Source organism: Amphiprion ocellaris, chromosome 8 (assembly GCF_022539595.1).
Source record: "Amphiprion ocellaris isolate individual 3 ecotype Okinawa chromosome 8, ASM2253959v1, whole genome shotgun sequence".
NCBI lineage: Eukaryota > Metazoa > Chordata > Actinopteri > Pomacentridae > Amphiprion > Amphiprion ocellaris.
Genome location: NC_072773.1, coordinates 23,335,047 through 23,359,925, shown reverse-complemented (window position 1 = coordinate 23,359,925; position 24,879 = coordinate 23,335,047). Strand labels below are relative to the sequence as shown.

Here is a 24,879-nt window from a genome sequence, read left to right as displayed (position 1 = left end):
ATAAATATTTATCACCTTTAAAGTGACTCATCAAATTCAACACAGGTGCAGCCAACCGGTGTTGCTAGTCACACAACAGGCGAAATAAAGATCATCTGAGCGTAATTAATGTGTCTCGAGTGATTGTTGCATAAGGACACCTGGATCTGGAGGGTCCAGTCACTGGTGAATCAGTTCATACTGGTTATAACTACACCATTAAGACACAATGCGACTTGGGAAAAGATTTGTTTTCCAGCAAGACCATGACTCGAAACACATAGCTTCTCAGAAATGATTTCAAGACAGCATGGGTAAGGTTCTGTAGTGGCAGACTCAGAGTCCAGATGTTAAACTAATTAGGAATTTCAGGCTGGATTTAAAAAAAAGAAAAAAAAAAGCTCTTCACTCTGACTCTGTCACATGACAGAGCTGCGAAGAAAAAATGGTTAAAATTTCAGTGTCCACCTATGGTGACTATGCGCCCCGCTTTAATCAAGACTTCACAGCATTTCTGTCTCTTTTCACACGTCACGAAAATTGAAACCTTGTCTCGCATTAAGATTGGTTGTCACCCACTAGCACCGAACATTATTTCATCTGTTATGTGCTTTGGATTGTAACTAATCCAGTTGGTTTTACTGGTTGAAATAGCTGCAATTTTTTTTTATCTAACAGTGATTAAAGCCTTTACATATAGATGCTGTTATTGCATCAAAATTACTTTATTTTATGCATGTGTATAACAACAGGTAATTTCTTTAGAAAGAAACGACACTATAATGACTTTAATCAGTGACTGGTGTCAGTATACAGTGTTTGCTGATAATTTCAGTGGAAATAGTCCCCCTAACTGATTTGTAACTGGAGTTTCTAACGTGTTTGTGTTTTGTACCTTATAATAATATCAAACTACTATGTTTTTTAAAAAAAATTATGGCGTACCATACACATAAAAACCTGTTTTCGATACTTCTACACGTTAGATGTTTTGCTTAAATCACAGTTAGCAATGTTAATAAAGTTCGTTCAAAACGGAAACGGAAATACGGATGTTGTGTTAGCAGTACGCTGAGAGCGCTAGCTTTGGGATGCTATCATTCCGTTTAAGTTCAGTACTTACATTAATTTAATTCACAGCAAGTACGTTGACCGTTGTTATTTTTTTAAACATACGAGGATAAAAAGTATAACTGCGCTATGTGCTAGCCTCCAGTTACTGTTTTAAAGTTAGCTTAACTCCAAAGTTAGCTCGGTTATTGCCGCTGCTTTGTTGACGCCTAGCTGCAGAGAAGGTATGTGCATGCTGTGTTCCCATTTTATCCACTTTTTTTTAATCCAAAATGTACTCACACGAACGTATGTGGTTTTTGTCAGGGTTTTGAAACTAAAATAAAAACTTACATGCAGCTAATAAATATTAGCTTTGTCGATTTGTAGCTCGCTCCAGAATTGGTAGTGCACTGTTAATCGTTCCCATCTGATCAACTACCTTGTTGATACTTGCAGAATCTGAAGTTGGCACAAAGCGTTAGAGGGACCATGGCAGATCCTGCACGGATAAAGTCTGAGGGTGCACCTGAAAGAACAAGTTCTGCTAACGAAGAGCATCCTAAATCAGAGGAAACAGAAAATGTATCTGCCTCAGAAAAACCTGCAGATGAAAAAGAGTTGGCCTCGCAAGATCAGCCAAAACAGGAGGTTAAACCGGTGAGATGTGGGGCATTCATTCTCCTTACATCAAAAAAGAAAGTGGGAACCATATCATATTTTTCTCATCAATTACTACTAAATGATTACACTAGGTTTACTCCAGAGGCTAGTGCTGGTATTCTTAGTATTTTTTATACTGGTGCCAATAAATCTTTCAGTAGCTTTACTCCACAAGTCACAATTGATAATCAACCTTATACTGTATGCGGATGTAAGACTTAATCAATGGACTGATTATGTTAGAATTCAAAGCAGCAACTTATTACAACAAAAGGTACATTAAAATATCTATTAATTAAACATGTATGTGTATAAAATTAGCCAGAGACAAATCTGAAAATGAAAATCTTTTCAAAAATATAGCTTTTTTTCACACTGCATGTTTATTATGTTTTTACTAGAAGGTATTTCATTGTTCATAGAAGCATTTAAACATTTCGTCTTTCACTGTCAAGGAAACAGCAGCAGTAGAAGATGAGGAAGAAGGACCCTCCGGCCAGCCTTCTTCCAAAAGACTGAAGGTGGAACCAGAGAAGAAAAAAGAGAAGCGCCACAAGGTTGATGAAGATGAAATCCAAAAGATGCAGTAAGGCTGACATTTTAAACCTCACACAAGGTCATTCTAATTCTTTGAAGTCACATTTTGTTAAAGTTCACAATCCTCCTCTGTGCTTGTTATGTTTTTAAGGGTTTTGGTGTCGTCCTTTTCTGAAGAGCAGCTGAATCGCTATGAGATGTACAGACGTTCTGCCTTCCCCAAGGCTGCCATTAAGAGGGTAAGCTGTTTATGAAAACTGACAAAGCATTTTAGAATCCACTTACTTTTATGATGACTTTTATGATGTCTTTTTTATAAAATCTGTTCTAGCTGATCCAGTCCATAACAGGATCATCAGTGTCCCAGAATGTGGTGATTGCAATGTCTGGTATTGCCAAAGTTTTTGCTGGGGAAATCGTTGAGGAAGGTGAGTGGAGTATTTTACAGAACAGAAACTTTTCAGATCAAACAAACAGAAACGTACAAGCTATTTAATGGAGCTATTTCCTCTGCAATTTCAATTTTAGTATTGTACAGGTAAAAAAAAAAATTCTTTTGCCGTTGCAGCATTAGATGTTTGTGAGAAGTGGGGAGACACACCACCGCTGCAGCCCAAACATATGAGAGAAGCAGTGAGGAGGTTGAAGAGCCGAGACCAGATTCCCAACACCAAGTACAAGAACATTGTCTTTCACTGAGGCACTTGCACTGTACATTATGAGGATGGTGGTGATTAATAAGTGGTGCATCACGTGTGAGAAACTTGCAGCCACTGCAGCCAAATAAGCTGTGACTCTTCTCTACTAAGCGACCAAGCTCAGCAACTGTAGTATTGAAGAATGGTCAAGAAAGCTGCGAATTAAAGCTGAAAAGTAGACCGGCCACTCACCCTGAACTGTCAAGGTAAATGCTTCATGCCGCACAGTTTCAATGGTGTTAAATCATGTTCATGTATTATATTTACAAATGCCACAAGTTTTATACTTAAAAAAAATTAAATGTTTTGTTCTTGTGCCTCAACTAGTTTACTTTTTTGGTGAAATGAATTTGCGATGGGTTCAAAATATGTAAATTTTTTCTTTCTTTTTACAGTTATACAGGCACACAGGATTTTCATTTTATTTCTTGAAATTAAAAAAAATTGTCATATCCTTTTTAAGATCCTTCCTGTATCATAACTCACTCAATCACATTTTTCCAACAACTGAACCTTTTTAGAGATTAATTGGAAAAGTGGTTCTTGAAAAACTGAACTCAAACTACTTAGTGTAATTTTTTTTAGGTTTAGGTTGCTTCACTTGGAAATTTGTAACTTTCTATTGAGGTTAATGTCACAAATATGATGGATCACAGTCATAAAATACCCAACATGAGACTTTGAACGTACAAGGTTCTGTATATTCTGAAATGACACAAGTATGAATGCAGTAGACTGTTATATGAAAACGTGGATTTTCTATTAAATCATACATGGACAACCAAAATGTGTTGAGCAATTAATCATTTATTTTTTTTCACTTAAAATATTTTCTACATACTAGCTTTGGTTCACAGAACCAGTTTTATATTAGTCTCAATGAGGTGATGAAAACAATAAAAAATTCAATATAATTCTACACAACTGACAAAAAAAAATACTGTCCACAGTCTCCCAATGTTTGCATCACTTCAAAAGATTTCACAATGACTCCTCTGCAACCCTTTGAAGTGATTTACATTTTAACAAGTGCAATTTCCAGTGAATTTAACTCACGAGTGCAAGTAATCCACAAGGCATAAACGATACAACTTCACTTCAGTACATGCATCTAGAGGGAACAGCACACGTTGGAGTGAGTCTTGCTTCACTCTCCGTCCATCTCCTCCTCTTTGCATGGCACACTGAGTAAGAGTTATGTTGTCATGGAAACCCTGGCCGGCTCTGGAGAGCAAAGGAAGTCTAGTGTAACAGGTTATTAGCAGGTTCAACTCAAAGCACCAGTTGGTCAGTGGAACAGAGATGCTACTTAACACTGAGGCCTGACTGAGGAACAGGACACTGGGAAAGCTTCAGAGCTACATGTTGCATCCAACATGACACGCTCAGTTTTATACCAACGTATCTACTGTCATGCAAAAACACAAACACCGAAGCTAAGAAAAACATCACATTTACAAGTGATACTGAGGTCAAAGGGCAGCACCTCTGCTCTGTTACACCAACAAATTGAGGATTTTTTGAGTTCACATACAGCTGAAGGAAACATTAAAACCTGGTCGGTAATTAGTCATTTCAAGAACTGAATTCCACATTAAAAATGTGTAGTGTTACTGTTCTTTGTTATATTTTTGTTTCAACTAAAGGAGTCTTTCTATTGCTTAAACAGATTACATTCTGCTTCAAGAATGCAAATGTGTCATTCGTAGCTTGCAAGGCAACCACAGGTTAAAAAGAAAATGATAAATAATATTTTAAATGGAGCATACTCTGTCAAGTTTCTGCCACCAGAGGTCTCCCAAGTACCCTGGGACCATAATGAAAAACTAGAAGATCTCTGTAACAGTAACAGCTTTGTAGCTGTTAAAATAGATAACGTGCCGCCAAAAGCAAGATGCTAAACTACTGATTTAACAGTAGAATGCTTGTAGATAAAATGCAACTGACAGAGAGGAGCATTCATAAAATGAATATATTGTGAAACAGTCTCTTTGATGAACAAATCCACCATTGTTTAAATCCATGCATTTAAACAGATTTATACATGGATGAAACAAAGTGACAGGTATTTAAATTAGTAATAGGCTTGATAGATAGAACCCGCAGTACATCAGGATTAAAAATATTGAAAATATCAGTTTTTGCACTAAATCTGGTGAATGTACATTTAATTAGCAGTACCACAGATTTTGGAAAAATCACTTTCTTTGATTGATATGGCTTCAGTACACTGTAGTATTTCAGATTTAAAAAAAAAAACAAAACACACTGTCACAAACATAAATATACAAAAGTAAAACAAAATAAAGAATGGACATTAGGTCCATGATGTCTGACTACTGTACATGATACATGAGCACAGAGGTAATAACACTATCAGAATGAGTCGTTTCCTGGCAAGCTACAAAACACGTTTTAAAGAAGATCAAGCATTAGATCTCTGGTAGCTGGTGTAATCCCAAACCTCTTTAGACCACAGAATTATAATGAACGGACAAACCCTGTTACAATACTGAAGCTACTGTGCAACCTGCTCTCCACAACCCAGGGAGAGATCGAAAAGGCCTGTCGTCTTTAGTGGACATTCACCCACAGAGCACATCGATTCACAGTACAAAAGAAGAATCATTTCACAACTCAACGAATAAAAATAACACTGGGGAATGATTCAACCCGCTTTGTGAAAACGGTAAGAATTTGATAAAGTGTCACCTTTCCACCTTGGTGATAAAGCAACCAAGGGGGGAAATGAGATGCATCTGTCTCTCCATGAAAGCAGTGAGATCTGCTTTTTTTTTTTTTTTTGTTAAAGAAAAAAGTGCATTGTTTTTCCAACACATTTCTGAACAACTGACAATACTTTAAAATGAAAAGAAACACACGGGTCTCTTACTTTACACTCAACAGAAGTAATCTACATTGTTGTATCTAGTCTACCTCTATGACTGCTGATTTGTTAATGTGCTACATGTAAACCAGCACTGTTCACAAAGCATGCTTGACAGCAACATTTGTCAAAGGAGTGACTGATGGAGTAGCAACTGTCTGGCAGTGTCAGTGCATGTGAAAGGAGGTTTTGGCGTGTGCTCGACATAACACAAATAAATAACTGGAGAGAATTAAAGCTTGATCACCTTGCATGCTGTGTGATAAACACTGAAACTACATAATGAGATTACTGTTCACACTTGAATGAGATCATTTGTGTTTTGTACAGAAGCGAGGAATATTTAGACTGCCAGTTGAAAAAATTGCACAGTTAATGTACCTATAAGTTAGTTTACTAAGTTCCCCTCTCAGTAATTGTTTTAGAGGCTCTTTAGTAATCTCATTAATGTGTGATGCACCATGGGGAAATGATCCAAAGCCACAGCCTGGGTTCATCTTCTTTTCAAACATGTCCATTGTTGAGACATACTTTGTGTATGTACCTGACATTCAGCCTTCCCCATCCCATCATCATTCCTCAGCAGCGACAGGTTCAGAGGTCAGAGAGGCTCACAGAGTAAATGTGGGGTCGTACTTCCTGACTTCCACAAGGAGGCGCTCTCTCTCTCTGAGGGCCTGTGTGAGGGCGGCCTGGACGCCACAGAGCTGGGACTCCAGTGTTTGACTCTGCAACGGCAGAATTATTGGAGTGGTTAGCTACGGTTAAAGCATGCTTTGGCTGGGTGCTACACACCATGTGGGCTGATATCAGATTCTGACGGACTGCAACAGGTGTAATTACAATACCACTACATAGTCCTGTGTAAATAGACACATCTCTGCTTTGTTTATCTTGAAAAGTAAGAGGACACCGGTGGAACAGTGGTATTTAAGAGGGATAGAGCCGATTACTGCTGATCTAAAACATGAGCAAGAACTGAGAATCTAACTCAGCTGAGGTGGGAATTTCTTGACCTGACCATCAGAATTTAAAGAAACATAAAACCTAAAGCCTTATAAAAGTATATCAGAGTTACTGTACTCAAAGCATTACGATTAATACAGTGTCAGTATTAGGCCACCAACTTTGCTTGCAAGCATATTTTGATTCAGATTTGTTTGATTACTAATTTCATACACATTTCAACACTCAAACCAAAACTCGCTTGTGTTTGTTTCTTTCTTGGCTGTAACTGTGATACAGACACAAAGCTACTACTGTATTGTAGCAGATGTTTTTGCAACATGTTGCTATGTACAACTTTTCAAATTTGGAATAAAGTTAGGTGTAGAAATAGTCAGCACAATAACAATCAGAGACTATGAACTTAATTTCAAATCAAGTTCTCTTCACTAGTATGTTTGTATGTCTTTATACAGTCATGTTTTTGAGTTTGGTTAAAAGGAAATCATCATAATGTACAAATCTGATTAATGGTCTGCAATATATTTAATCAACACTGGGTGGTCCAACACATTTTTGATGTCAAATTTTTGCAATATACGTGTAAAACCGTGTTTTCTGCTTTTTATGAATTGTGTCTGGAAATGATCACATTGCAACCATATAATCAGCAGAACTGTTTTTTGGCAATTTTTTCACATTTTTCAACATATTCTATTGAAAAAATTCTACGTGTCACAGTTCTGACCTCATACTTCTAATATCATGGCCACAGACACACTAATGTGAAGCATACGCAGTATATGTTACAGCTTGTTCCTTCCTACCTCACTCAGCTGTTGGACAGAGTTGGAACCATTGGGGTGGTCAGAGCCAGCCACAAGAACACCTGCTGAGGCTTTAGGGTCTGTCCCTTCAGCTGCAAATCAGAAGGGAAACGGTGATGATCACTTTCTGTTCAACTTTCTGTAACGCTGTGTCAGCTAATGCTTTAAGCCTTTGTGGTTTTAAAGTTCATGAACCTGCTGATAATTGCGTGTATCCACAATACAGACAAGTGTTGAATTTTTCAAGGTGAAGAACATTTAGGCTGAAAAAGAAATGATTCCTCTGCTCACCTTTGACTCTCATGATGCCATCATCACCGCGCTCAAGGAGCAGCTGATCTATAATGAATGTGGCTGGGACAGGTTGAGGGGCTGTAGGGTAGATTTTAGGACTATCATCCTAAAAATAAGGTAAAACAAAAATTAATTTAAAAAAAATGATAATAAGCCATGTTCAAAGTAAAACATATGATGGTTTAGTATTTCTTTTTCTAAAAAACTTCAGGGTTGAGGTCTTAAGTAATCCAGTGGAGTTCTTTTATGAGGAAAAATGCTCATATTTAAACTAGGTGCAAAGTATTGAGACTGAAATTGCAAAAGATTTTGTGCTTACATGTTGTAATCATTAAATGCAAAGTGCACCGCCCTACCTTCATCGTAATGGTGACATTGCTCATGTGTAACTTCACTGGCTGACCATCAATGCTGAATTCATCTTCCAGAAAAGGGCCGATGTTAGTCACTGTTGAGGTTAGTAGCTGTGCCTTGCAGTTTTGCACTCTCATATCCACAAAGCCCAGTGACTCAGCCATGGCAGAGCGTCGAGCTGCAGATGGGCCCATCTCTGCCTGCATGCACAGCACTGGAGAGTCCCTGCTCTGCTGCCTGTCCTGCTTCTGGACTGATTCAGCTGGAGCTGCAGAAACAAAAAGAGAAAAGGTACAAATGAAGGACACGTAGCGACTTTACCCTGCAGCCGTATCCTGTATGCTCTTGTGATGTTTAAACTGCATATTCTGTTGCTGCAACTACTAATTCGCAACATTATGATTAATAATGCCAACTCTCACAGCCTGCAATGATAAGTTCATGTGAAAATGCTGAGATTCGAGTTGCCAAAGAAACTACAGATCAGATTTATTAACATTTCTGTTGCCCATCTACTTCAGCTTATCCACAACACAAACCAAATCTAAATATAGGCGTTTCCTGATAATGATTAGTAACCTTTTGACAAGGCAACCAGAAACAATACAGTATTTGATTAGAAAACAAAGACAAATGATTAGATTTGTAGCATTGATGTGTAAAGGCCTTAAAGGGTGTTTCAGCAACAATCCATTGTACCTTGTACGAGACCAGTCAACACGTCTGACAACCTGACGTTACCCATCTGGACAGGGGTCAGATTTTGTGCTTGGAAAGCCACAACTTGGTCTTCTCCCTTTACTTCCAAGGTACAAGCTGTTCCACTCAGGATCAGTAACAACACAGAGGACTGCAAACAACAGCATCACAAGTAAACAGCAGATTTAGATTTGAAATTACATTTTGAATTGATCTAATTATTGAGATATTAGTTTGTTCAGAAAAACACTGCAAACCTAATTAAATCAAAGCATAAAATTTGTTGTAATTCCATAGTAGCCCACCATGTCCTGAGAAACGTCCTCGGTACTTTGGGACAGGGAGCTGCTGAGATCAGCTGATGAACCTCCCTCTGTACCTGGAGCTGGGCTGCCTCGACTGCCTACAGGCGTGTTGTTGGGGCGCATGGACTCCATACCTGATTCTGGATAACACCACACAAACTTATAGCAGATGTCAACTGTGCAATTCAGACAAAGTTCTGTAGAAATTCACTAGCATTTACACACCTGAGTCCATTAGAACAACAAAATTGTCACTGAGATCACTATCCATGGAGAGATTTTCGTCAGGTAGGCTGCCATCCAAGATAGCACTATCAAAGGAATGCTGGGAAGGCGACTGCTTTATGGATTGGTGTCGCAGGCTGGGAGCCAAAGAGGGGAAGGACTCTTCTGAACGTTGAACCTGTTCCCTGAACACACACAGATATACACACACTCAATAAAGCACAGCCAGTAAAAGCATGGGGAACACACTGTGGGTTCCTGTAACATAAGCACTATTATGTTGCCTGGAGCCCAGCAGGAGACAGCGAGCACTTACTTTGCCTGTGGACTGAACAACTTGCTCATCCCTGAGCCGCGACTCAGCATGCTAAAGGCGTCTTTTGTTATTGAAAATGCCCCTTTGGTCAGGTCCAGGGAGGCACTAATGGCATCTTTGGTCACATCCTTAGTGACATTAATGGCGCTTGATAGCTCTCCCTCCAAGCTAAAGGTGGACGGCTCACGGGAGAGGGCCGGAGACTGTCCGGGCGAGAGGGGAGGCGAGAGAACAGAGGTTTCCTCCTGTGTTGTCAATTCATTGTCCTCCAGCCCCTCCTCCACTGCCTCATAGGCCTCCTCCACAGCTCCATCTTGTTCATCCTGATCAAACGCAGCTGTATTGATGGAGGAGATGCCGTTTTCTAACCTGCTGTCCTCCAGCATGGCAGAGTGATGAGTCGGGGAGATGTCAGAGTCCGTCATACTGGGGCTGTCTGTTTCTGGAGTGTGGGGAACTTCCTCCTCTGGCTCTGTGGAGACCGGAGGCAAAAGCAGACCTAATTCCACTGAGTCCACGAGAAGGCCAAAGCAAACTGTAGCTGTTTTTGTCTTCTGGCCACGAGCGTGCTTAACATCACGTACATCCCGGCCTAACTCTGCCCCCAGCCGTGCCATGGCATCCTTCATCCTCAGCAGGGCAACATACTGGTAGTGGTTGAGCCACATCTTCACAGGGGTGATAGTGTGAGCCAGGAAGTGGATAGAAGCAAGCGAAGCCTCTTTCTGATCAGGTTCCTGCTCGGAGGAAAGTTGCTGGGTTGTGATGGGACTGGAGGAGGAAGACGATGAGCCATTTTTAAAGGCCGCTGGCTGACACATCCACACAGACATCGCAAAGGGCTCGACAAAAGGCTGGGTTTTTCCTTTGGGGAATCGCCGTGCTCCATCGAAACCTAGTGTAACACGGGACAGACTGAGAGACCAGACATCCTGGGATCGCAGCTGCTTTCTGTCTAGAGGTGGGGGATCTGCCTCTTGAGAGTGCTGAACGAAGGTGGAAGGAATGGGCTGGAAGGCACTCAGGTCTCTGGGATAAGGGCAAGGCGGTGTGTACTGGAAGAAAGGGCAGCTGGCAAACTTGTCACAGGTACTGCTGAGGTCAGCTCTGGAGCCATGAGGGCAGTGTCGGGTGTTGCTGAGAGCCATCTGGGGTACAGTAACAGAGAGGGACTGTGGACGTTCTGGGTGGTCCAGTATGGATGAATCCAGGGGAATTATTAGCTACAAAAAAAGAATAAAACACTTGCAGCATGAGACCTTTACACAAAATACAAGTTCTGGTTAGAGAATGAAAGTGCTACATGTAAAAACTGCAGTGTATTCACCTTCAGTTGAGCTGCATCCATACGAATATCTACATGTTCTTCAGCCTTGTTGCTGTCTTGCAAATGGTAGAAAGCTTTGACCTGGTCCAGTGTGTGCAGGAGACCCCTGGAGAACAGATTGATCCACAGCACACTGGCTGGGTCCACACACAGCTGGAGGCTGTTTAACTGGACATACAGGTTTGAGGTGGGCACTGGAAGAGTGAAAAAATAAGATGTTCTGCTAAGAGATTCTTATACAAGTCATTAAGAGGTTTTTGTTAAACCAATATTTACAACTAAGACATATAGCGCAGAACTGCAATGAATAACAACAAGCAAAGACAAAAAAATTCCAGTTCTACAGTAAATGCTCATAACTGTGCACCAGATCAAGTTTTAGTTAAGTAAATTTGAAATAGCAAAAGCAAACAAAGAGGTCTGTATTTAACTACTCCAACCAACCATTCTGCATTAGGGCTGCAACATGATGGGGAAAAAAACTAAGAAAAAATTATTTCAAAAAGAGCTGAAACAGTCAATTGGAACCTTTCTCATATGGCGCCAAAGGATTCCAAAATAGTGTTTTCATTTGGATGGCAGTCGGATGTGGCTTTGTGCTCACAATACAGAGCTTTGTGGTGTTGACTTAAATACTCAAACAAATCAGGTCATGCTTACCTGTACAACAATAGCAAGATGCTGCTGACAATGTACCTATTTTAGGTCAATGTCATCCTTACTGTAGCCGAAACATTTCATCCTACATACAACTCACGCTGTCTATCTTTTCAGCATTTCTCTCCTGTTCCTCACCCATCTTGCTGCAGATGCAAAGCCTACATGCCGACATTTTGTAGCACAATTTGTGCAGTAAGCTGACATATTTACCATACAAGCCAAAAATTAAAATATGAACACAAAAAGATAAAAGTAGAATTAAATTCAGTATACAGATACCTGGTAAACTGGGGTTGTCAGGAAAGTAGTATTCAGTAAATTGCAGATGAATTGCAGGTATGTTGTCTGGCAAACGCAAAGCTTTACGGTTACACGATAATAAAGACTGGGTCTTCTTGTTTTGACGGCCCCTTGTAGACACCTGCATGTGGAAATGTTAGAGGAGTAATAAAAATATCATAAAATGGAATTTGTTTTTCCACCTATTCCATTCACATTCAGGACACAAAAATGAACAAAGACAATCACCGAAAAAAAGTACAAATATGTGTTAGAAAACAGAACTACACCACCTGAGTCTCAATATCAACGATTTCCTGTCAGGAATGGAAGGTGAAGACCAGACATTTACAGAATTTCCCCAGGTATCTCTTGCTCTATCAAAAGAGGAACTACAAGTGCATTGAACCTAAAACACTTTGATATGTTGTTCTTTCACAAGAAAGTGAAAATGCAGAACCAGCCTAACTGTGTAATTTGAAGTGGCAGTGGTTTTCTCAACTTTAGATGACAGACACTGCAGAAGCCAAGAGAAGTGACATGTATGGGATTACTCTATTTTTACCGAGGTACTTGACTCACATGTTAGTAAGAATTATCTTAAAAACGTTGGGAATTATCACAACCCTGTGTCTGCTAACACTGAAATTACATCAGTATAAGTACAAATCCTCTATTGCTACCGATCACCAGGAAGGCAATTTGATGCCTAGCTTTTACACATTATCACATTAATATAATCTGATCATGCTGATAAAACACATCAGATGGTTGGTCTGAAAGAGACCTTTGATCCCTCTGTGAGCCATGTCAGGCAGATGCCTCCAAGGCAGGAAACTGGACACACCCCTTTCTGGTTTGAACCAACTCAAAGTGATGAGCACACTGCAGATGGTTAGCCAACAGTAGAGCTAATAGTGCTTTTTTCTCCTAAAAATGTCATCACTCATCTATATTGTTGTATAGTCAAGTAATTTAAGGATTCTGACTGTTGTCACAGAAAAACAACTTTAATTTTCTAATTATGCAGTCCATGTTGTCTTTCCAGCAGTTCACAATTTGTATCACATGATTATATCTCTGACTTGCTTTAATAATGACAAATCCACAATCTATAAATATTACAATATCCAAAACCTGTTATGTTTGGTCACTGTTAATTTGTTCTGAATTCAACGTGAGCTCAAGCTTTGCCAGAAGTACTGGCCTGACAGATTCCACTGAGGAACAGAAGTTGCTTGCTCCATTTAGTGAAGAATAAGGCTTCTGTTAGAGCAGGTAAATCAAATCAGCTGATGATAAAAGCTTGCCTGGTGAATGTCCACGTCATCCATCCTGATCACCACACAGTTAGTTCGCAGCCTCTTAAGTGATGAAGGAGGCGTCGCTGAGCTCTTGCTGGTTGTCTGCTCTTTGTCAGAGGGGATTGACTTGGGACTGGACTGTCCATCTACATGGAAGAGTAAACAAGCTTAAATCACTTACGCATAAAGAAGATCACAACACTGATTCAAAAACAGTTTTCAAGATGATTTGCATCTTTGTAGTCATTAAAATGTTAATGTTGCTAAGACAGATACTGATTTATATGGTGAATGGCATCATATATTTTATCAGCACTATATTGAAGGAGGTAAACATGTTTTACTATATGACAAAGTATTTTATTGCACATCTAAAGTCTGTTCTTTTCTGATGCAAGTGTATCTATGTAATTAAAAAAAACAGCTTAAGTTTTTTCCCAACCACCCCTTTTTTCTTCCCTTTTACTGCTTTTCAGCACTGACTCAGTTAATTTAATTTGCCTTTTTTGACAACAATTTACAAAAAAAGACAATTTAATGTCAAAGTGAAAACAGATGTCTACAAAGTAATGTTACTGAAAAAAAGAAAATGCAAAATAGGTGATTGCTTGAGTATTCCCCCCAAGTACAGGCAACTGATGCAAGAAGTCAATAGCAAGTCATCCTTAAAAACTGAGTGATTCTGCAATGAGGAGGCTAGTGAGGAACAGTACGTTTGAAACTTGAAAAAGATTTGTTGGTTGGATGAAACCCAAAATTCAGCTTTTTGGCCATCAGGCTATGTTTGGCAGACACCAAACACTGCACATCATCACAAACACACTATCCCCACCGGGAAGCATGGCAGTGGCAGCATCATGATGTGTAGATACTTCTCAGTAGCAGGCCCTGGAAGGCTTATAAAGGTAGAGGGTAAAATGAATGCAGAAAAGTAAGGGGAATGCTAAAAACCTGGCAGAGTGTGCAAGAAAACTGCAACTTGGCAAAAGATTTATTTTCTAGAAGTCAAAAATCAGAAGCATACAGCCAAAGCTCCACAGAAATAGTTTTTAGACAACAAGGAGGATGTCCTGGGTGGGCAGGTCAGAGCCCAGACCTCTACTGAATTGAGAATTTGTGGATAGACTTTGGAAAGGCTGTTAACTCAAACCATATAACCTGACAGATCCTGAGCAGTTTTGCTAAGAACAGTGGGGTAAAATTGCAGCTTCCAGATACAAGAGACTGACTGAGACCTATCCACACAGGCTCAATGCTGCAGACAAAGGTGCATCCACAAAATTTTACGATTGTTTTACAATTTACAGTTTTAATGAACTGATGCTTCGCCGTAGAAATCTGCATTCACTTTGACACGAAAGAGTCTTTGTTATGAATTCTTTCCAAAAAATGCCTAATAAATTGACCATGATTCAGTGTTTAAATGCATTTGTAGGGGAAAGCGTCAGGAGGGGGTTATGACTATTTACAGGCCTTCGGCTACATCTGCAGATGGTTTGCTTGGTTGTCATGGAGGTAGAGCTTAGAAGCTCTTATGATCCTATCTATAATACTTCTTGAAAACCTAGTCTTTGTCAGCTTAAAGATATGCATGCAAACATATTCATCTCCACGACAACTGACCTTATGTTGGGATTTTTTTTGTGTGTAAAACTACTATAGCCAATGTCATAATCATCCACTCGTTTGGTAATTTTGTCTATGTTTAGGATTCAGTTAGAAATAAAATAAACAAGAAAAAGCTTATGTAAATTCTGCATTCATACCTTGAAGTGTCTTTGCAGGGGAATCTTTGCCTGGCTGGGGAACCTCAGTTTGTGGCCCAGGGAACCCAGAAGCCTCTGCTCTTCTCTGATACTCCTGCAGCAGTTTCCCAGCCCACTGGGCCTGAGCCTCCATGGCTCCACTGTGGCGTTCCCAGTGCCGACACCCATCAGCTGTGCAAGAGCAGCAACACAAAGCTGATGTGGTCCATTTTTATTACAAGGTTAAAACTAATTTAAAAATTGAAAATGTTTTTTTTGTGTGTAAATTAATACACAAAACAATTTGGATTAAAAAAAGGCAAAACAAACAAAAAGGTAATTATTCACAACAACAATAGAGTAGACAACAATATAGCATAGCACTAAGGTCTGATTATCAAACATGTGGGACATGGCTTTCATTTGACAAAAGAAAAGCAAGGCACAAGAGCAAGAACAGCATTCCTACAATCAAAACATGGTGGTGGAAATGCAGTGTTTTGGGGTGTTTGCCAGAAATCCTTGTCAAATAAACATCTTGAAAAAAGGAAAACATTAACATTCTGGAAGAAAACATCAGGCAGTCTGTAGAAAAACAACAGCAACAGAAAATAAATTTGGAGCAGCCCAGTCAGAGCTCAGGCCTGAATTATACTGAGAATCTGTGAAGGGAACCTAAGACCAGAATGATGGCAAGGACGCCTCTCCAATGGAAACATGCAACAAGCCTGATAGCAATTAGCTGTGGCAGAATATAAAGCCTTTGTCATTAATTACTTACAAGGGATAGAAAATAGCTTCGGACATGGCACTGCACATATGCACACAGTACATATTGTATATAACCTTGTACTGTGATAATGTAGACATTTTCCTCCTTTCATACTCACTACAGAGGGGACGAACAGTAAAACAAAATGAAAGCATTTTTTCTAGTTTTATTTAATTGGCCTTAATGAGCTCCAGAGGCAACTCTGCTGTTCTACATTCAACACTTCAGGGATTCACAGAGAATAAAGGCACTGGACACAGTCTTCCATGCCATTTGTCTGCTTGAATAGTAATCCTCCTAACAGCTAGTCCTGAATGAATGCTGTGCTTACAGCGGGAGCAGTACAGAGCCTCAGGGCAAACTGCAGTTAAAATACAGTCAAAGAAAGAAAGAACCAGTCATCACACTCACCAAGTCTGTGGATGGGATAGTAGTCAAAACCGAGCTTCCTGAATGTCAGCTGCATGGCACCCTGCAAGCCCGGTGGAGGTGGCTCATCTATGTAACATCACATAACAGCTGCTTAAAACCAGCGTCTTAGTAATTATTTTTCAAATGCGGTATTTTAGGGAATACCTTTAAAACACAATCTTAGCTTTATGTTAACATAAAACAGCACAGATGTACTCGTGTTACAAGACAGCACAAACTGCGCACTGATCATTTTTGATTCATGTTGAGTTACTTCGATCTAACCTTCATCAATTGAAGAACTGTCATTGCATATGTGTAAGTCCAAGCGTGATATGAAGGTGTGATAAGAAGACTCCTTGACATCATAGAGATCAAAGTATTGACTCATGTTACTGGGGGTGCCTGCAGGGGCAGGTGGAGGTTCTGTCCAGAGGCTGTGGAGGCCAGGAGATGGAGGAGCAGTCTACACAACAGAGGAGAGAACAATGCTAAATTAACAAGACAATTTGATTAAAAAAAAAAAAAAAAAATCACAAAAAAAACACACACACAAAAATACAGATATAAGATAGTATAAGAAAACAAGGATAAATAAATAAAGTATATGAGCTGTATGACACTGTATCCAGAAATAATCGTGTGTCAACAAATTTTGGGTATAAAGCTCTTCAAGTTTCTCTATTGGTGAGTACGCTTTATTTGCAGTAACATAACTTTATTTATCGTGTCTTTCACATATGTTTATAGAACATATAATTTTTAAAACTTTGAATAATTAATGATTTCAGTGATCCAAAATGGCATCTACATATTGTATTATAGTTTCATTGCTTACATTTTTTTGCTGTATGTGATGTGCATTCAAAAGGTTCAGAATGTGACTGAAAATTCAACATCAGCTTTTAAGTAGCATCCTTACACGCACGCACGCACGCACGCACGCACGCACGCACGCACGCACACACACACACGCACACACACACACACACCTCCAAGCACTGCATTCATGCTTGGAACGCTTGCTGAAGGTCCTGTTATCTAAGTATGTCAAGCACCATCTGAAAGGGCACTGGATCTCCTCCACTGTCATAACACCAACCCTTCAATTGGAATTCCAACATGGCGAAAAGGAAGAAGTCACAGGGGGCCAAGCTGGCGAGTAGACTGGGTGAAGAGTCATGATTGTGTTGTGACCAAAAACCCTGCATGTAACTGGAACAGCCACAGGCCATCGCACCTCAGTTTGCATCAAATGTTTTCCCTCAGGCACCTCAAGAGGTTACAATAAATCTCTGCCTTGAGTATCTGAGTTTGGAGCATAAATCAAAAGTGCACTACCCCATTAACGTCAAGACAGCAGGAGCAAGCACTTGTTATGCTCCTGACCTGACGCACCATGTAATCATGACTAAATATTTGTAATTTTTTCAGGCTAACGTGTCATATATTTCACTAAAAAAGCCTCAGCAGAAAGGAGGAAATACCTGTAAGGATTCAGCAGTCATGCTCTTCCTCTGCTGAGCAGATTTCTCCATGGCTTCACTGAGGGATTTGGCATAATTGATGATAGCTTTGAGCTGAGAGTCTGTCAGCACCCACAACAGGTCGTCCAGAATGAAAAGCAGCTTGGATGCCAGCACATTACAGTCCTTTATCTAGAAAGAACAATGAAGACAGAAAGACTTGTGACAAATAATTTGCAATTTAGATGAGTTGTCGTTGAAGGTCTTTAACCGGTTCTGTGACAGAAAAAGTAAATGAATAGTGCAAATATAGTCTTACCCTGCGTTTTAGAGCAATTCGAATGCGTCCCTGGTTGGTGATGAGACGTAAAGGAGTGCTGCCGAGGTCCTGGTCATCGCTCTCAATTGCATCTGCTTCAATTCGGAGACTCTGCCAGTTAATTTCTTTAAAGGTCAACACCTGAATAAAACATATCAAACTATGATCAGACACAAACACATTATGACATAAAACATCATGTTCTGATAGTTATATGGAAAAATTGTTAACAGAAAAATAAGGCAACAGACAGATTTCCCCTTTAAAAGGATTACAAGGCCTCATTCTGAAAGGTTGCTATCTGAAAATAGACCCTGCAGCTAATACAGACCAAACCAATTGACTTGATTAAATGATTTATTGCAAGCTTAATGAGCACACATTGCTTCTGCGGTAGAACACTGTATTGAGTGGGGCATTATGTGACTGTCAGACAGGAGAGCGTTGAAGCCGTTTGAGAAGGGAAATAACAGTGTGCTGTTGTTGCTGCTATTACCTCTCCTCTTTTTGGGTCAGTGACACGGGTGTATCGAAGGTCACTGCGCTGCCATTTAGGGTTTAAGCTATTGCCTTGTAGTTGCCAGAGCTCAAAGGAGGCGTGGAAGGCACGAGCCTGGACCTTGATGGTAATGGAGTTGATCCTCACAGACATGCCCTCTACCACTTTCTCAGCAAAGCCATACTCACTGTAAGTAAACATGACATGTGATGTAGCACAGCGTTCAACATCAGATAGGATGGCTTAACACAATATGCAAGTAGGCTTACCTCTGGCCTGCTGTTATAGCTATAGGAGAGGGGCCATTGGGGGGACGAGGCTCTTCACATGTCCTCATCTCTACCTCTACTTTATCCAAGAACTACACAAAAGGGGAAATATTCAGACAACACAACATTCAACGGAGCAAGCACAAATAGAGAAGTAGGCTAATATTTACTAATGATAAAAGCACAAAGAGGAAAACCTATGGAATGGAAAGCTAAAGTAACAGAATAGGTACTGCTACAGTCATGCCAGAGTTGAGTTATTTTGGATTAAAAGAAGAGGGGAAAGCTTAGTGCAGAAATGTGCAAGAACTCGGGAGAAGGACCAAAATAACATCAGTCTTACCAGGCAGATGGGGCTCGTCTTTAACTTTGTCCATTGTATCTGAAAAGAAAGGACAGCAAGGTCAACAAAGTCAGTCACTATTACTTGTCACAGCATTCTGCACTGTTTATCATTCACTGCACACAAGGGCACAGTAAGCAGGATCCTTGCACAACATGACGCAGCAGCTATGACCAAACTGGCATGCTGTGATATTTCCTCTGAAGTGCTACATGTCATGACATCATGTGTATAGACAACATATTTCATAATTCCAACTACAATCTTATAGACAGAGGTCACCATAGTCAGTAGAATACCTCCTCTGGGGACCATGAATGTCTCTATAAAACTGTATGGCAACCTATTCAATAATCAAATCAGGAGCCTAGGTCTGCAACCGAGTAGTGGACCAATAGACCAATCATCATTGCCATCCAAAGAATCATAACAAAATCAAGGTTGGAAAAAAAAAACAGAAACTACATATTAATTTACTATTCATTGATTCAGTGGTGCAGTATAGGCCAATTCCTCGTTTCCTAGTATGACTGATGCAAACTTTAAAAGTGGACAGCAGACATGCACGCAGCTCTATTCACATTACAACAACAGGTCAGTCTGCTTCTCACATGGTCAAACAATTAGAGTCAACAGTGAGTCTGTTGATTGGCAGCAAAACGACAAATCTAATTGGAAACATAAAGATCAAAAAAAGCCCTAATTACAAAATATGCCAGAATGGAGCAAATAACTTATATAGCATATTACTGGGGAAACTGTGAAAATCTAATTTAAAATTTGCATATTTGGACACTGAAAGCATCATACAATACATCTGCAAACATAAAAGATAGATGACATTGATATGTAAAATTGTCCTTCAACACTGGAAAATGTTTACCTTCTAGCTGAAAGCCACTTTTTACAGAAACTCAAAGAAAACAGTCTTATACATGTAGTATTATTAGGATAATTTGGGAACACAAACCAGGCATCCTCCTCAATGCAGACCAGCCAGCATATCTCACGATCAGACTAGCCTCTGGCCTTTTGTGTCCCTTTGAATCATGGCTTGCCTGCCTATTATCAGCTACCAGTACTGGTCTGACGGATCATAACGTTCTCAGCAGTGTCTCTTGCAGTGCTAGTCTTTGCGGTACAGCCACTGCTTATTTCCTCTATGCACTTACTCGCACTTATTTAGTACCAATGAACAGAATATTTTTCTCTAGTTTGAAAGTGAAACATGAGACAAGAACTTAAATAGCTCGATGCGTGCAGCTTTTGCGTACCCATTTTGTGTTTCAACAGTCTTCTTATGAAAGAGAGTGTTCCTCCCTTGTTAAACCAGCTACACAATCAGGTTAGACTAGTCAAGAATAACATACCCTGATGGCGGCCTTGTTGCAGTAGACTCGAGTGACAGCAAGCCAGGTAGGCAGGTCAAGCATGTTCTGCAGAACCTCTTCATCAAGCTCCAGGTTGGACAACTGCCCCTCCCCCTTCAATGTGCTCAGATTGATCTTGTCTGGGGACAGATTCTTGGTGAACCTATAGAAACCAGATACAAAGTATATATGTTAGGGTGAATAGATAAAGCGGACTAGTTCTAGAGAACATCCCTATAAGTTGTATCAGGGAGACACCAGCGCACGTCACTGATGATCAGTGAGACAGAAATACCCCGAATTGCATTATGCAGTCAAGATGTGTTTGAAACAGTGCAACTGAATGAGTCATCTGAAAAAGCTGGAGCACTCTCCTGACTAGAGTCACACAGCTGCACTACCCAGCGAGGGTGACCTCTCCAAGGGTGCAAATGTAGCAGGCTACAACTGCCAGGAACTGACTACAGCACACTAAGGATGACTATAGCAGGAATAGGAACAAATTGATTGGTTATGTATTTTAATAAACCACATTACTGAACACTGTCCTGACATATCCCTCTGACATTTCCGACATCAACTGAGAGACACCATAGAAAATGTAGCAGACTAAATCTCATACGATAAAGCTATAGAGTGTCGCTGATTGTATTAAATGAACAGTAAATATCATCAGATCTGATCTGTGTCACCCCCGTTTAACCTGATAAACCAGTCAAAGTTTAAGGTTCCTTTTTCTATTGCGCAACAAATGAACGGTTCAACATCTATCATGGACAAAATCTGTACTATTGCCTTCCTAAACTGAACATTTCACATTAACTCCAACAATCCACAAGGGCCTTTAATGAGTTAAGTCTGTGGTGTACAGCTAGTTCTCATGTTTGAAAAATAATAATAAAAACAGCTTTGACACAATGCAACAACACTGCCCATGTTAATTCAATAATTAACTTAATAATCAAGTTAATACAATTGCTTTATAGACGTGTAGCTGAAGCATACATATAAAGTGATTTGGTAGTATACAGAATTAAGACCCACATTAGACCAAAACTAGTGTTTTTTAGCAATACATGCCAGTTACTAAGATTAGCATACTTTAGAGACCACAGAAATTCCATAGCTTATTAAAGGCAAGAAAGAACTCATTGTACAAACTTGGCTAAAAGCACTGTTTTGGTTTTACAATTAAACAATACCCAAGTGGTTCTTAAATGATTAAGATGAAAGCTTTTCAACTTTGAAATGGCTCTAATCAACTGAACAATCATTAATTGGTTGAAAAAGTCTGGTTTTGTCAGTTTTAGGCTTCATCGACATGTTTAAAGTAGAACATTCAGCTGCTGTGAATTTAGTCATAGAGATTCTTACCATTAATACGGGTGCAATGCAGGCATACAATCTGATCTTGTCATTTTGCTTTACTTTAAATGATTATACTGTACTATATGATAGTGACTGGCAGTTTAAAGCGATTAACCCTGATGGCAGGATGCAAGATAAGTGCAAAAATGCTTGGCCATTTTCTATTATAAACAAAGCTATAATCAACACTATTAATATGCATGCAAGTCAACTATCCAACTATGTGTCCACTGTTTCTTTTAGCTGCAAAAACTTGCTTTAATTATTCAGTGACAGAGACAACGCAGAGGAAAAGAATAGCGGTCAGTCAAACAGAAAGCCTCCGATTGAGCAGACATCTACTGTGTTATTCAGGATCATGATCGACTTTCGCCTTTACCCCATCTGGCTGGGGTAAGACAGACCTTTTGAACACATTTCATCGTTGAGCTCTCACCCAGATAAATTTCTTAACAATGGTCAGCAGTGCCAAACTGGCAGCAAAAGATAATACAACATATACTCCCACAATAAAACTGAAAGAGAGGAGACTGTGCATCACAAAATAGAAAGCTGAATGTCCCCTGAGCAACAGCTTTACATAGCGGGGGAAGAAAACCAGGTCAGATGTAGAGAAAATAGGGTTGGTGAATGCTTAAGATTACTGCAATAAATTATTTGTAAATCAGGAGGCATTATGGACAGTGTGAAAGAAATTGTAATTGCAATAAGATAGTAGGTGCATTACTGACTATTCTGACAGAAAGAATTGGTTGACTACATTCATTTATAAAGCCTGCCCGATATGTCACTTGAATAATATTATTGGCTGAAACGGTTTATCACAGATATATGGATATCCATATGCTGATGCGAAAACTTTCTTTTACAGAATAATATGCAGACAAAGATCCTTGAAGTAATGCAGAAACACAGATTTTGTCACATAGCTTATCCAGCAGAGCACCTCCATTGCTCACAAGACTCTCAGCACCGTTTGCAGCACATGTAGCAGAGCACACAGTAGTGTGGGGTCAAGCTCTGTCTTCACAGTAAGTTGCTAACTAGTTTGTGAATTTGTCTTTTCAATATAATGCTGACATATAGATCAAGAAAATCAGCACGTATATCAATATCTGAACGTTTTATTCTTTCAAACTGGTATCTGCCCCACAAACCAGAATTGGTTTGGCTTCATTCATTCACATGCAGTAGGCTGATCAGCCTCATCGGATTGACCTTTTTCAGGTTAATCTGGTATAGATTTAGGGCTAAAGAAGGAAAAGTGTTTTGTTACCCTGATAAATTTGTGGGCAAACTTAACTGTTTTAAAGACATAAAGATCGAAGGTAAACTACTTCTATCATACTTCTCGCTATCTGGAAAATCATTTTCTTTCTTTATGATTGAGGTGATGCCATGTCAAGAGATGGAAAGAGTCACAGATGGAATGAGTACAAATTCAATCAACATAGAAATTATTCTTAAGAAATAACTGACAAATCTCTACCATCTGCTTCAGGTAGATTGATAGCCTCAAATTAGAAAGAGGATGCTGTTTCATATGCAGCATTCCTGTTGTAATCATGGTATATTCAGGGCCGTCAACAGTGAAATATGGGAACAGCCGTTTCTAATTAAGTATGTGTACTAAACGTTGTTAAAGTAATGTTCTCCTAGTGCAGGTTAGAGTCCTCTGCTGCCTTCACTGCCCTCGTCTAGTCTCCGACCTATATTCTCAGAGTAGCGTTCAATTAAACCAATGTGAAAATCAGTGTAGCTAGCATCGTGTGAACCGCAGCCAACTAACGTTTGCTGCCTGGAGAGCTGAAACGTTCAAACCATCACCCAGCTGGGCTAACCGGCTAACACAAACACCAAACATGACACTTACCTGGATAAATGTTTCAGGATTTGCTTTTTAATAATGCCGGCCATGTCTGCTGGCCTTCGTGTCGAACAGCGTCGGCAGCTTTCCTACTTAAATAAACATGTACTAGCTCGCAGGTACCGCTATAGTGTAAACAGCAGCAGCAGCCGTGTGCATCTTGTTAGCCGCTGCTGGCTCTGACGAGCTGCTACACACCGGACAGCAGCTAACCCAGAGCTAACTCAGTCTATGTAGCTAACCTGCTGCAACACGAACACAACAGAAGAAACACAGCAGCTACAGCGACAACATGCTGCCATCTGCTGGACATTCAGGGGAAATGTAGATGTAAAACGTAAGATGGAAGTAGAGATAAAAATCACACTAGTACTGCAACCTAGAGATTGTGTGTTACTAATTTTAGCGAACCAGCTAGCCTGAGTATGCTATAAATAAAGTCTAATCTATGTGCTTGCATTTTAATAGCGAGGAGAATATGGATTTATCAGAGCAGCATTTTGCTTGTCAATGAGATAATAGCACAGGTGTTACTAATTAGGTAGGTCTCCTTTCCCAGTATGAAATGTCAAAATGTCTTCCATGACTGCCTCTCCTGCTCTTTACAGGCCACTATCTACTTACTTACACTAATAATATAAAGTACTACTATGCACTATATTTTAACTTGGTCATCACCTTGTTCCAGTTCTTCTGTAACATTTTAATGACTTAACTTTTGGATTACCTGCACCAGTTCTTTAGATGAACAATCCACAGAACATTAGTGTCTTTTAGAGGCTTTCAAGAAATCTAGTTAAATCTGTACTGTATTAGTGTAGAAGCTTAGCTACACAAAAAACTGGAAGTATTCAAGTATTAAGAATATTGTTTTGCATCTGGTTCTCTGTGCAAAATATAATTAAGCTACTATCTACACTGCATTGTATACATTGTATTTGGCAGTAACAGAAGCCCAAAAGCAAATTTTTTAACTTGTAGAGCCCCCAAATCAGGTTACTTTGGCCATGTTTTTAAATTATTTATTCTTCATTTAACTAGGAAGTCTCCTAAGATTAAAAAAAAAGACCTAGACCTAGCCAGGAAGGCACACCATTATAC

The 24,879-nt window shown here is 39.7% G+C and overlaps 2 protein-coding genes across 2 annotated transcripts; one reads left to right on the top strand and one right to left on the bottom strand.

Annotated features, from left to right (window-relative positions):
• The first annotated feature begins 1,026 nt into the window (after positions 1–1,026).
• On the top strand, positions 1,027–3,714 carry taf11 (TAF11 RNA polymerase II, TATA box binding protein (TBP)-associated factor). Its single transcript, XM_023275662.3, has 6 exons — positions 1,027–1,274; positions 1,489–1,689; positions 2,148–2,278; positions 2,381–2,468; positions 2,561–2,657; positions 2,798–3,714. Exons 2-6 carry the CDS (start codon positions 1,522–1,524, stop codon positions 2,926–2,928), a joined length of 615 nt encoding a protein of 204 aa, XP_023131430.1. The 5' UTR covers positions 1,027–1,274; positions 1,489–1,521; the 3' UTR covers positions 2,929–3,714.
• On the bottom strand, positions 3,715–24,036 carry bltp3a (bridge-like lipid transfer protein family member 3A). Its single transcript, XM_023275588.3, has 21 exons — positions 23,785–24,036; positions 20,544–20,706; positions 19,174–19,212; positions 18,831–18,922; positions 18,559–18,748; positions 18,063–18,203; positions 17,765–17,935; positions 16,563–16,743; positions 16,278–16,364; positions 15,116–15,286; positions 13,356–13,495; positions 12,046–12,187; positions 11,107–11,300; positions 9,780–11,002; positions 9,464–9,648; positions 9,239–9,378; positions 8,934–9,084; positions 8,237–8,502; positions 7,878–7,986; positions 7,587–7,678; positions 3,715–6,542 (listed from the first exon to the last, which is right to left on the bottom strand). The coding sequence occupies exons 1-21, from the start codon at positions 23,826–23,828 to the stop codon at positions 6,426–6,428; spliced, it is 4,038 nt and encodes a 1,345-aa protein (XP_023131356.2). The 5' UTR covers positions 23,829–24,036; the 3' UTR covers positions 3,715–6,425.
• Positions 24,037–24,879: the final 843 nt, after the last annotated feature.